At 43.0% G+C, this 13985-nt stretch overlaps 1 protein-coding gene across 19 annotated transcripts in view; it reads left to right on the top strand.

The window, feature by feature from the left end:
- CADPS2 (calcium dependent secretion activator 2) overlaps window positions 1-13985 on the top strand; it is a 323931-nt gene that overhangs the window by 273729 nt on the left and 36217 nt on the right. For 12 of the 19 annotated variants that reach the window (XM_033161515.1, XM_033161513.1, XM_033161504.1 and 9 more), the window contains 3 exons: window positions 2623-2706; window positions 2801-2833; window positions 11086-11193. In XM_033161515.1, coding sequence (XP_033017406.1) covers window positions 2623-2706; window positions 2801-2833; window positions 11086-11193 — 225 coding nt within the window. Of the gene's footprint in view, window positions 1-2622; window positions 2707-2800; window positions 2834-10170; window positions 10189-11085; window positions 11194-13985 lie in introns of all 19 variants that reach the window. The other 7 variants (XM_033161501.1, XM_033161498.1, XM_033161499.1 and 4 more) reach the window with 1 other exon arrangement.

Genomic DNA, 13985 nt, shown 5'->3' with positions numbered 1-13985 from the left:
GAGATGTTTGATACTTTTCCCGTTGCATTTTTAGAGAAAAATAGGCTTAGTGACTAACACCAGGTCAGTTCATCACGATGTTTACAGATTTAAATTAGATCCCTATTTGATCAAGGATTCCTATGCAGTGTCTATTAATCGGGTATATTTCTTTTGTGCTTCATGCTACAGTACCTTCATTAATTACTGGCATCGACCATGACCACATTTGTACTATATTAAGATTAGCTTTAATTAGGTACATCGTTGTTTTCCTGCTTGTTTCATGATGCACGTGAAGCAAGTGTGTTCTGCAGATTTTTCAAAAGCTTTTAAAGCCCATTTTAATTTTGACATTGATCTTACAGAGAAAGACCCTGAAACGGCTTTTGTTTAACTCTTCTTTTTAGCCGCCCTTATTTTTCAATGTTGCTTCTTGGCATTTCTCCTTCTATAAAGGGAAATCTTGAAATAATTACCTTGGTCTGAGAATGTTTCAAATAAAGTAACATAAAACTTTGCAGAGACGAAAATGCATTTTCATGAACAGGGTGGGCTGTGAGGTACGGTACCAGTGGGAATGGCAGGATTATCAGCCTCAGCTTGGCCCAAAGAGTAATAAACAGTGGTACAGTTGCATCTGGTTTTCCCCAGTTCAACTCGAGTATCTCTTCATGGTCTAGTAACACTATGGATGTGGAGGGATTCCAACATTTGAAGCTACAAGCCCCAAACTGGAGATTCTTATGTACAAAAAAAGTGCTATCCACAAGTAATTTCATGGACAAAGGCAGGGCGTCCCAAACTGTGGTCCACAAGCTTCGTTTAAATGGTCCATTGTTGTGCCCTATAAGTCACAGAGGCATTTGGACACCAACATGGGCAGACAGCATCAAAATTAACCTTAGATTTTAGTCAAATTTGGATTTTGAGTATTATATTGACCACATCGCGATTCCAAATATTTGTCACGTAGGTGCTCAGAATGGTTTGTGTGGAGTTAGCTTACTTTTTCTTCACACCTGATCAGGCTAAAACACGAACTTGCCCAAGGCAATTAATTGGCTTCCTGCTTTGTGTTCACCAAATATCCCAAAATGTTTGGACATGCCTTCTCATCACGCCTTAAGTTTTTTGTGGCTACAACCCCAGTTTACCTGTGGCAAAATGCAGTTATCTGAACCTGTATTTTCCAGGTCTAGCTCTAAAACTGACCACCTTCCAGGAGTGGGGTCACTGGAGGACCATATTAACTATCATTTGGCACCCTGGTTGAGAGGACTACAGCGAATTGAGAAGATAAGCTGCTTTGATGGGATTCAGCGGTGTATAAATTTTATGAAATAAAACTAATAAACTTAAATAGAAGCTATTCAGCGTTGTGTTCAAAGGAAGGCAGAGAACGGGTGCCCCCAATTAAAGTGGGGCCCTTCCTTATACAGTATTCGAAACACAGCGAAGATCACTTCTTGGTGTAATGAGACATGTCTAGATGATGATGATGTAAGACTAATGGTCTTACAAATAGATATGTTGGAAACAGAACAGGTTAAAGATCTGACGGGTGAAGTTTACTACCGTAACTCCTTCAAGCCATTAGGAGCCTGGGTGAGCGTCTCAGATCCTTACAAGGAATAAGGAATGTGACACTGTTGTGACACTGTTAGAGTGGCCATTAACAGCATGCTAGGGGGAATTTTGTCCTGTCCTCTCACTCACAAAGTGCTGCTCCAATGTTCTAGGAATGAGAGCCATCTGGATGGCAAGCAATTGCTCTTTAAAATGTTTGATAGGTTTATCGTAGGCCTATTCGCCTGGAAGTACAAGTTGCAGTAATGTGACAGCTAATACAGCTATAGCATATATTGGTGTGCGTAGTTTTGTTTTATTTTTAAAATTAATCTCTGGTCTCGTATAAGGTGATAGGGTTCTCATTCTGCTTCATACCTCTTGTGACGTGACTTCCAAAGTAAGAACGATTGACAATTTGAGTTCTTAGCTTTTTAGGGTGCAGGTTCTCATTAGTGGCCAACGGAAGTGGCTTTTCAGCTCCTTGGCTAGTGTCTGAGTAACGCCAAGCAAGAAATAACACAATACGCTTATTTCCGGGAAGCTTTCTTGTGATTCATAATGGAGGGCCAAACTTGGCCTTACACATAAGCAGCCTCCCAACCTCCTTGATTTTTAAATGAAAAGTACTGAGTGATGTCACCGTTTTGAACTGGCGGGGATGGCTTAACCTTTTCCTCCCCAGCTGTTTTTTCTGCTTAAAAGCATCTGGGTGAATTCTGACTGGGCACTCGTTTCAAGTGAAAGGTTACAATTGCCTTCTCATTGTGCCGCAAAGCCCAGAAGCAACAAGGAGCCAGAAGGACACTTGAGAAATAATATCATTGAAGCTTTAAAACCCAATGTTCTGGTTACAGTAGCTGTGATGGGGAAGTAGTAGTCCATCAATTTGTATCCTTCCACAACATAAATTTGTATATTCTAGATTGCTGGATAGGTTGAGCACCCTTTTATGTAGCATAGATCTGACTAAGGAAGTGCCCATGTGCAGTGGTTTGCATAATCCTTCCCCTCCTCAGCCTTAGGAGTTTTACAACGGCATTATCAATATTTACACTCTGCCTCTTAATGTAGTTCATTTCAGTGCTGGAAGGTGTGCTGTCTAAATTATCAAGGTATGACGAAGGCACTTTCTTCTCGTCAATCCTTTCATTCACTGTAAGTATTCCAGCTCTTCAACAATTGCTTTCTAAAGTCCACTCCGAGCTAATAGTTGGTTAGTTACAGGTTTTGCTTTTTTATTTCTCTGAAGGTGAAAGCAGCTGCAAAATATGTGGACGTTCCTGTAAGTAGCCTTTCCTCCCCAGTACTAGTTTTGTAAACTTTGTCGCTTTCCACAATGTGTACTTTTTCATGTGTTATCATTATGCTTTCCTTTAGCGGTTCATTATAGCTTTACAACAAAGTATTTAAACAGATACATCTTGCCCCTAGAGGGGGGTTTCATTTCCCTTAAGCAGCAGCTAACTCTCAAAGCAAAGCTAAGGAAGGTTACTCTCAGTGTACTTTTTCAGCTGCGGAGGAGTGAGGATTGTAACCTAGGAACTATTTCACGGGGGACGTCTTGTCATTTGGAAGCATTTCTCCAAGGCTTAGCTCATTTGGGTGGATGCTTTGAAAATTATATCCTTGGTCCATGAATATCTTCCTTGCGCACCTCAGATGCTCCAGCCATTGTTGCTCAGATTTGTCAGGTTATTCAAGCCTAAACCTAATTTCTTTCAAACACTGAAAAAAGCAATACAGAATGCTATCCTGTTCTAAACCGCCTTTCCCTTTCAATTATCAGTCACTTTTTCCCCTCTGAGAAAATTCTAAGCTTACCTGCTTTCTTTCAGTGCTTAAAACTGACCTAATGCAAAATCCGGGAGTACACTAGAGCCGGGCGATACCTGTATCTGGTTTTCAGCTTCATGATATATCACCAGCTAAACATCGTGATATGCTGATATATCACAATGTCTGAAATAAGGATGGAGCTATGTAGAGGCATTGGATGGCTTCACGGTTTTCCCCACATTGTGATTTTTGCATAGCACACACAAACACACATCATGATTCACAATATATTGCCAGGTCAAAAATTATGAAACCAATATCACGATACGGATTTCAAACCAGTTTTGGATGATATATTGATCAGCCCTAAATACTGTAAGTCCTGCCCTGCAGAAAGATGACCACGTTGCATGTAACCTTTATGTGTATAACATTTTCCTTTGAGATCCACAAGTGAGGACAAACATCCCAGTATTTGCATACATAATTGGATTTCCAGTGAGGTTGTGGCAAGCCAAGTTATCTGACTAACCCAAATGTAGGCAAGCCGTGTTTGCAATTATTAACTTTTATCACTATTGCTGTCGGTTAAGATTCTGACAGATTGTTAAGACGTCAATAATATCCCCAGCCCTTTCACCTGCAATGGCTTGGCTTTGTTTAGCTGCCTTGTGTTTCTTTCATTATGGGCGCTTGCTCCCCTTAATGAATTATAATGTGGATTTTTTAGGTTGCAAATAATTCTTATACTTTGAATCTTAAACAAAAAAGATGATGATCAAGAAGAAGGAGAATGCCCCCTTTTTTGTTAAGAAGGCATCGTGACAGTTCTGTGTTTCTCCCTCCTTCTGGTACATTGTTAACGCTCAGTTGAAAGGTTTGGCCTGCTCTTCTGTATTTGAATCTGTGGCTGGGAGCAGGGGGGGGGGAGCAGCGGACCCCTGTGGGGAACAGAGGTTTTTACCAGGCACTGGACCCTCCTACCAGTGAATGGAGAGACATGACCTGCACCTGCAGGATTAGGTGAAGCAACAGGAAGATCATTGGCAGTAGCATATAATTAGCAAGGAATTCTCTCTCTCTCTCTCTCTCTCTCTCTCTCTCTCTCTCTCTCTCTCTAAATCATCTTCATCCTACCAGGTTAACAACTGATTAACCCCCAGGAAAAGAATCTGCTGTAGTTTACTCCCTTGTTTTAAACTCTTTCCCTTTTTTTTCTCTTGACGTGGTATTTGGTTACATGTGCTACAGTGGCACACTAACCCTCTTAACATGCTTCATTTCCTGGGATGCTGCCTTAATGCCTTTGTGTTTCCAGATTTCCAGCTTACCATTTTTGACTGTGATAAAAAGATGTCTATATTCTACAAAAAAAAAAAAAAAAACAGGCAGACCAACGTACCTTTTCTCCCTTGAAACCGGGCAATTGATCAACCGTGTCGGGTTTTTTTTTAGCAATTTGTGAACCAAATTTACTTTCCGCTGTCCCGTCCTCACTGACATCTAATCCTAAAGAATCACCAAAGAGTTTGGTGCTTCCAGCACCTTCAAACTTTTCACGATATACCGAGTGTCAGTAACAACTTGCTCTATAAAAGAATGACTTTAAGCTCGGTTCTCTGTCTCATTACCAGAGGTGGTTGGCAGGGATAAGATGGTGTAGAGCTCACCTGGCCTCCCAGCTTCAGGATCACTGCCAATTACCAACAGGGGTGAGGCACTGGGGAGGTCGACAGGGTTGCAGGTGCAGTGGGAGAGTCAATTCATTTCTTATGCCACTGCTTCCACAGTGTGCCAACCTTCCCGTTGCCTTGCCTTGCCTCTCTCTCTCAGTAGCTGGCAGCGACCCCAGCATTGGAAATCTGTGCCGCCTAGCCCTGCCCTACCAACTAGTACTAGCAGTTACTATGCTATTCAACCTCCAGGTATGAGGCGGTATATAAATTCAGTAAATAATTATCATTCACATAGTCTACCTTGGTGGTATGTGCAAGGTTGGTAGGCCCTAGCATGGCTTGAGCTGTGAGAGTTTGGGCAGCCTGGACCAGCTCTTCCTGCTTCTCTGGGGCGGTTCATCCCGTTTCACCGCCCGAGGCAAAACAGGAACATGCCGCTATGCCATGCCGCCCTTACCTGGGAAGCCAAAGAGGCGGCGACTCTGTGGCACCGGCAGTACTTCTCTAGCGGCAGCACTGCTTCGGTTGCCTGAGATGGCTGCTTCTACTTCCTCTTGTTTACAATCCCATTGCCAATGTTTCCTACGAAATAACAGTACAGGCTTATAATGCTGGCAGGTGAGTGACGACCTTCCCCTTATCAGCAGCTTCTGTCCAGCTATCTGTTTTCCTTGGGTTGTGGCGGCGCGGTATTTTGGGGCGATGGCTGCCGCCGATGTAGCAGTGCTGTCGCCCAGCACGATGTTTTATTTATTTAATTTCAACAATTGTGGGTGGTACTGAGCTAACTTTTACTCAGAGTTGACCCGCTGAAAGTTACGGACGTGACTTAAGTTAGATCCATTCATTCCAGTGGGTCTGTTTTGAGTCTAATACAGTGGTGCCCCGCTAGACGAAAATAATTCGTTCTACGAATTTTTTCGTATAGCGGTTTTTTCGTCTAGCGAAGCGGCAATGACAGCTGCGCTCCGCTAAACGAAAAAAAAAAAAGACGAAAATTTTTCGTCTTGCGAAGCAGCCCCATTGACTTTTTCGTCTTGCGGGGCAGCTTCCGCTAGATGAATGCCGTTCATCTAGCGAGTTTTTCGTCTAGCGAGGCATTCGTCTAGTGGGGCACCACTGTACTGCATTTCCACTTACTGCTTAACACCACAGCTTTTAAGAACTGTGTGATCAGGTTCCTAATTTTTTTTTAATAATAATAGGTTGAACTTAACTGTAAAATGAAGAAAAATGCTTGCCGAAAATGCCTGCATGAAATTTAATAAGCCTCCACCAAGCACTTGATGTTCAACAGGAAGTGAGGTCACAACATGTCGTTGGTCACAAAATTCCTGGTCTTGCAGAGCAATGTAAGGTGTTGCAGCACCACAGAGCGAGCAAAGTATGCCAATGGTGCAGAGGTTTTCAACCTTTTTGAGTCCACGGCTCCCATGACCAGCTACATTCTTTCCGCAGCACCCCTGTGGGGCTCAGGAGCCCAGTTATGTCACCCCTTGCCTGCAGAGCTGGCAGCCTCTCACCTCTTTTCAAACACCCTCCTTTGTGGAGCGTTCCCTCAGCCCTCCTCTCCTCTCTCTTTGGGAGGCAGAGATGTGAGAGGGCATCAGAGGAAGGGTGTGAAGGAAAGGTGAACAGCGGCACACCTGACCTTCATTCGAGGCACCCCAGGGTGCCACGGCATACTGGTTGAAAACTACTGCAATAGTGACCTTTGCACTCCCTTTGTGAGAACTCCAGTCGAAGCAGACAACCCACTAGCTTGCAGACAGGCACACTCACATTTCTGTTCTCTGTTTCCCCATTCCATTTTTCCAGTTTTGCTCAATAACCATAAATCCCTTTATGTTGACGTGGCTGCAGAAATATATTTTGTCTCCTTAATTCTGAAATAAACAATCCTACACCAGTTAACAAAGCAGCTTGTCAGATCTTAGACTTTCAAGTCAAAAGGCTCTGTTTGAGAAGCGCTTTTCAAATAGTGCCTTTAAAAAGTTTCTAGTGACTTAGGCAGTGTATCTTAAATATTTGAAAGTGCCGTAGATCTTTTTGTTTAAAATGCGCTCCCTAAGTAAATTTTCATAAAAGGGAGTTTTAATGGCTCTTAATTAGCTGTTTAATCCAGCTTCATTAGCTTTATAAAGGAGAACTTAACCACTGTAGTTCTTTGGAGAATCATTCATGTTTATCGAGGCATGTATAGACAGTGAGTAAAACTATTTAAAAGGAAAATTAGATTTTTCTCCCAGCAATTTATCAGAGATAATTACCCTGTGTACACTGGAGGGGGGGGGGAGAGATAGTGTTTTAAAGAACTGTAATTCTAATTGGTAAATGTCACCAGCTGTTGCAGTTATCATTCTTGTGTATATTCTTCTAATGATTAGAGTCTCATGCTACAAGCTACATGAAAATATATTCACTAGGTGTGAAATTCCCATATGTCACAAATTAGGTAAACATTTCCAAGAAAAAGGGAGAAAGATTGCTAATGGGAATCCCCCCCCCCCCAAGAATCGACTGATTTCAGGCTATCTCTTTTTTAAAGAAAAAACAACAACAAACTTGAAACCAAATTTGTATGTTTCACTAAAGATATTAAAGAGCAATGTGTTGGGAAGAATTGCTCCTCAACATAATACTAGCTCCCAAACTCTTTTCATTTGTGATGCTGATCACAATTTGGTTTCGTTTTTCCTCCTTGTGAAATCCCCTGAAAACATTGCTGTAACATACATAATGTTGAAATACTACTACACCTTCAGTTTAAATTAGGGTTGCCATATTTCGTACAGTGAAAACCTGGACAGAAAAGTTGTTGAGCTTTTTTTTTTTGGCCAAAGTTCTTGAGCTTCTTAGGCAAATTAAGATTAAAAAACACTTTTGGGCTATTTTAATGCAAAAACGACACTTATTAGATACACCACGTTCTGTACAAAGCACAAAAAGTGTCATTGTCCTCCTCTCAAGAGAGGTTGTGGCATAATTTGGTGGGGTTTTTTTCTGATGTGCTGAAATAGGGAACTCAGTAAAAGTGTTGAATACACCATGCTCCTGATTCCTTTAGTCATGGTTAAGAGAGTAAGCTATGAGACCCCCTCCCCTCCCCTCTCCCTGGCTTCCCCCCCCAACTGGTGTTAACTATGGTTACATCAGAACATAAAACCATGGCTAAAGCTAACTAGTATTCACACTAAAGCTTCCCAGCATACCCTGTTAATCAGAGTTACCGTATTTTCGCTCCATAAGACGCACCTAGTTTTTAGAGGAGGAAAGGGGGAAAGCCCTTTTTTTTGAGGATCAGCTTAAAGTGGTGCAGCTTTTTTGCAAAGGGAAAAGCCCTGCTTTTTTGAGGATCGGCTGAAAGTGGTGCAGCTTCTTTTTCAAAGAGGAAAATCCCCATTTCCATGGGGTTCAACTCACAGTTCTGCAGCTTCTAGTCCTACAGCCATTTCTACAGTTTCCAGACAGATAATCTAATCAGCCAGTCACATGTCGCTGGGGAAACAAACAGCCTCCCTCTGCATTCAACAATGGAGGCCTGGGCAAGGGGGCGGGGCTGGAAAGGGAGCCTTATCTCTCTCCCGATCACTTGCTGAACAGCTGTTCAGCGGCTTCCTTTCAACACCCCCTTCTCTCTTTGTAAAAAAGGAGCACGGTCTGCTTTTGGCCCCTACGCAATTCAGCTCCAGGGACCATGCATTCGCTCCATAAGATGCACAGACATTTCCCCTTACTTTTTAGGAGGAAAAAAGTGCGTCTTATGGAGCGAAAAATATGGTAATAGTTAAGATCACTGCTGACTTAAGCATTAACATAGTTAAAAGCGTAATTGGAAAGAGGAACAACTGCAAAGACCCACAATCCAACAACAACAACAACAACAACAACAACATATTAAATACATGACAAAATATCAAACATTAAAAACTTCCCTATACATGGCTGCCTTCAGATGTCTTCTAAAAGTCAGATAGTTGTTTATTTCCTTGACATCTGATGGGAGAGCCTTCCACAGGGCGGGCACCACTACTGAGAAGGCCCTCTGCCTGGTTCCCTGTAACCTCACAGTGAGGGAACCACCAGAAGGCCCTCAAAGCTGGACCTCAGTGTCTGGGCTGGACGATGGGGGTGGAAACGCTCCTTCAGGTATACAGGACCGAGGCCATTTCGGGTTTTAAAGGTCAGCACCAACACTTTGAATTGTGCTCAGAAACGTACTGGGAGCCAATGGAGGTCTTTCAGGACCAGTGTTATGTGGTCTCGGTGGCCAATCCCAGTCACCAGTCTAGCTGCCGCATTCTGGATTAGTTGCAGTTTCTGTGTCACCTTCAAAGGTAGCCCCACGTAGAGCGCATTGCAGTAGTCCAAGTGGGAGATAACCAGAGCATGCACCACTCTGGCGAAACCCACCTTGTCTCAATCACAATTACTGGTTTTCAGAAGGAATTTGAAAACATTCCTGTTTATCCAGGCATTTGATGACACCATTCTTGGCAATCTTGAGATGATTGAATGAGAGAATGTTTTTTAGACCGTTTTAAGTGTTTTAGAGGTGTTTAACTGTAACTGATTTTGGAATATGATACTTCTTTTAAAAATAGCTTGCTGTGAATGTGTTTGATGCCCTGGACTCTTTCAGAAGAAAGGGTGGGATAACAACAACAACAACAACAATGGCTTTTTCAGCCACAGCTCACCGGAACTCAGTTCCGGCACCTCTCTGGTGGGCACCATTGCCATTATGTTTGTTCGTCAGAACCAAGACATACTTCGCGATAAGGCTGCCAGCTCTGCAGGCAAGGGGCGACCTAACTGGGCTCCTGAGTGCCACAGGGGTGCTGAAGAAAGAATGTAGTTGGTCAAGGGAGCTGTGGACTCAAAAAGGTTGATAATCTCTGCCCTAGGGTCTTCATCCTGGCAACACTTTGAAACTTTTCAGGTCAGGCAAGTGAAGAAATAATGAAAGCCTGTTGAATTCGCCTAAAGTTTCTCCTCCAAACTATGTTATGTGAATTCCTCAGTCTCAAACTTGGGTTGATTCCAGGACCAACCTGGGGCGGGCCAGGGAAGGAGGGAGAACAGCAAAAAAATACCGTGTGTTTTCCTGACTTGTAATGTATCCATCTTTTGTTTTCATATCCATGCTATGCTACTATACATCCAGACTGCAGACCACAACTGTGTATGTATGGATGAGTAAATATAATGGACTTTAATATATATATATATATTTCATAGTATTGCGCATGAAACGTCTCATGGTATTTATAGAAGCCTTTTCATTCACAATCAATTTATGGCATTTTCCTCCCACTACCGTGCACTGCTATGTTTTTTTCTTTTTCTTTCCGTATGATTGCCTCTGTGTGTCAGCACCTGCAAAATACACATCTGGAAAGAAAATGTATATCAGTGACACTCGAAACATGCATTACTGTATATACTGGGGAGGTGGGGGTGAGGAGGGAAGCTCTTTGCAAACAGACCAGAGTCTGCTTCTGTTACAGGGGTCCCCAAACTAAGGCCCGGGGGCCGGATGCAGCCCAATCACCTTCTAAATCTGGCCCACAGACGGTCCGGGAATCAGCATGTTTTTACATGTGTAGAATGTGTCCTTTTATTTAAAATGCATCTCTGGGTTATTTGTGGGGCCTGCCTAGTGTTTTTACATGAGTAGAATGTGTGCTTTTATTTAAAATGCATCTCTGGGTTATTTGTGGGGCATAGGAATTCGTTCATTTTTTTCTCTTCAAAATATAGTCTGGCCCCCCATAAGGTCTGAGGGACAGTGGACCGGCCCCCTGCTGAAAAAGTTTGCTGACCCCTGTGTTAGAAGAACCGGACTCCACATTCACAAAATTTGAATTCCAGACCTGCTGTAAATTTCTGTCAAGTCCGATACAGATTTTGGATGAGACAAAATGATGTGCATATGTGCATGTTTTTATTTTTATTATTATTATCGATATAAATGTGTGTTTATCTGAAGTATACGATTTATCATACGGTGCAAGTTACACCTCTGTGGTCTTTCCTCCTGCCCCCACCCCCAATCTTTCTTATTCTCCCCCTCTCACAGAAACCGGGGATGGATCTAGCAGACACTTACATAACGTTTGTTCGTCAGAACCAAGACATACTTCGCGATAAGGTCAATGAAGAAATGTACATAGAAAAACTGTTTGATGTAAGTAGCTGTCTGAAACCTAAGCGGTCAGTCTGAATATTACGAACTGCTCTTTCGGGATGCTACTGCAGAGCAAGATGCTTATTTTTGTTGGTTATTGCCGCGTTGACAAACCAGCCTTAACTATTCTGTACCCAAGAGGTATACTGGTTGACAAATAAGTTAATATACAGATACTAGGGCTATGCTGTAACTTCACACTATCTTAAAAAAAAAGAGCTGCCACAAAGTAGAGGGTCTTGGGAACTATGAAATATTGCTTTTCCTGATTATGGTGATGGTGATGATGATGGCATGTTTTGGTGAATCCTCTCTGCACTCTGATCTTAAATAGATGAAATTATCACAGTGGTTCACACAACTGGTTGCTATATCCTATGCTTGTCCAAGCAGGGCAAATCAATTCTGCTTTTCTCTCTATCAACTGTCAGTAGTCCCCTTCTAATAGTACATGGCCAGATATCCAGTATGTGGGGCTTTAGATGAAGTATCTTTTAGATGGTATATACATGAATTGTTCTCAGTTTGGTCGTCATCTCCTTCCAATCTCTCCTAAACCGTGTGCTTTGCACAAGCCCATTGTGTATGTTTATTCAGAGCCTCTTTGCCCCCCCTCCACCTTCAGCTGAAAAACTGCCCCCAGATTGGCTTGCAAATAGAATTAAGACGGTCCCTGCCCTCAGATTTGCAATCTAAAAACCACAACACATAAGGAAATGGGACGAGGATGTGGGAAACTAACTCGTGGGCTAGTTCTTAGTTCTTGCAATGGCCGGCTGGAATGGCAACATTTCGTGAAGAAGAAGAAGATCTGGCCACAGTGATCCATGCGACGGTCACCTCCAGACTTGATTATTGTAACTCGCTCTACGCGGGGCTGCCCCTGAAGCTGCCCCAGAAACTCCAGCGGGTGCAGAATGCCGCGGCGAGGCTCCTCGCGGGGTCTTTGCTGCAGGACCACATTCATCCAGTGCTTTACCAGCTGCACTGGCTCCCGGTGGAGTACAGGGTCAGGTTTAAGGTGCTGGTTTTGACCTTTAAAGCCCTATGTGGTTTAGGACCCTCATACCTAAGGGACCGCCTCTCCTGGTATGTCCCAGGTAGGACCTTAAGGTCCTCAAATAATAATTTGTTGGAGGTCCCGAGCCACAAGGATGCTAGGTTGGCTTCAACTAGGGCCAGGGCCTTCTCAGTACTGGCCCCGACTTGGTGGAACAGTCTGGCACAAGAGACCAGGGCCCTGCGGGATTTGGCATCTTTCTGCAGGGCCTGCAAGACGGAGCTGTTCCACCTAGCCTTTGGGTTGGTTTCAGTCTAACCCTGATGTTTCGTTCTTTTGGGTTGATTGGTGGGCTACTTAAAAATGAGGCTGAAGTTTAGATTTAGTTTTAAATTGTATTTAATCTGTATTTTAATGAACTGTTTTATGTTTTCGTTGTGATTTTATTGGTGTTAGCCGCCCTGAGCCCGGTTTGCTGGGGAAGGGCAGAGTATAAATAAAAATTTATAAATTATATATATTATAAGAAGAAGAGAAAGAAGTTGCTGGTGACTCAGCAGAGCCAATAGATTCTTCCTGTGCTCACTTATCTCCCTTTGCTGTAGTCTGAGAGTTTGGCCACAATTAGATAACAGTTGAGAGAGGAACCTCACTCATACTTCAGGCTTGCACTTTGCGTTTCCATGGATGGGTGTCCCTCCTGGATGTCACAAGTGCTCACACGAAGATAAAACTCCCAAGCGTGAGTCCACCTTTCACTCTCAACATTCTCTGCCTTGCTCTCCACCCCTCCTGCTCTGTCTTTGCCTTGTCTCAGTGTAGATAAACTGCCCCGTGATCTTCGGATGAAGGCCAGTATGCAAATTTTTAAAAAGCATAAATAAATGAGCAAGCTCTTGAACGATCTAAACATATATGCTTGCACTGGACCGTTCTTCTGAGTGATCTATTTCCTCCGGGTGTTGCAAACTTCAGCCCCTCAACTCTCCCCACGGAGAGCTGTGATCCCAATTTTTTAAAATAGCTTTTATTAAAGTTTTGGGGGGTTACAAAACAGATAAACAGGGAAAGGTATCATCTCCACTTTGAAGTGATGGAGTATTTTTCACAGTTCATTTACATTTAGTGAGAGACACTTTGGCCATAGACATCTTTCAGCTGAGGGAAAAGAGGGGGGATAGATGTTATTTTGCTCTGTTGCCTATTGTTAGCATCAGGGTTTGTGTCAGCATCATGTGGGTAGGTCCTTTGTTTTTATATATATTTATTGATATTGATATTGCAAGAGATTGAGGGTCCAGAGCTTGACTGGTTGCATTCAGTTGATAGCAGTATGGCTTGTTTGCAGGGGGGGCAGGGGCAGGGCTAGGTTGTTGGGTCAGGTTAGCCAGATTGATTTGTGTGCTGTTGGGAGGGGATTGGTTGTCTCGTAGTGCTGTGTATGTGATAAAGAGGAACCCTATCGGGATGAAGGCTTGTCCGTGTGCTAGTCTAAGTTTGTTGTTTAACTTCTCTATAGGTGTCAGGCTTCGGGGAATCTGCTTCCTCCCTGTGGCAGTAAATAAAAAGATCAAAGGAAAGGAATGTCTTAACAGTTAGATTCTTTAATAATCACAGTGAGAGATAAAAGAACACGTCTGCCTAGAAATGGCGGTGCTCCCAATTAAGGCTTACTTCCCCACTCTGTCCCTATTAATCTACATCACTCCTACATCTTGTAATCTGAGCTTGTACCTTCTGTGCTTTCTGTTCTAACACATTCTGAGCTCTTCATGTCTTTGGAGAAGGGGAG

The sequence above is a fragment of the Lacerta agilis genome, chromosome 10 (genome assembly GCF_009819535.1).
Source record: "Lacerta agilis isolate rLacAgi1 chromosome 10, rLacAgi1.pri, whole genome shotgun sequence".
In the NCBI taxonomy this organism is placed as follows: domain Eukaryota; kingdom Metazoa; phylum Chordata; class Lepidosauria; order Squamata; family Lacertidae; genus Lacerta; species Lacerta agilis.
The sequence above is the reverse complement of the archived record's forward strand: the minus strand, read 5'-3'. Positions and strand labels throughout refer to the sequence as shown.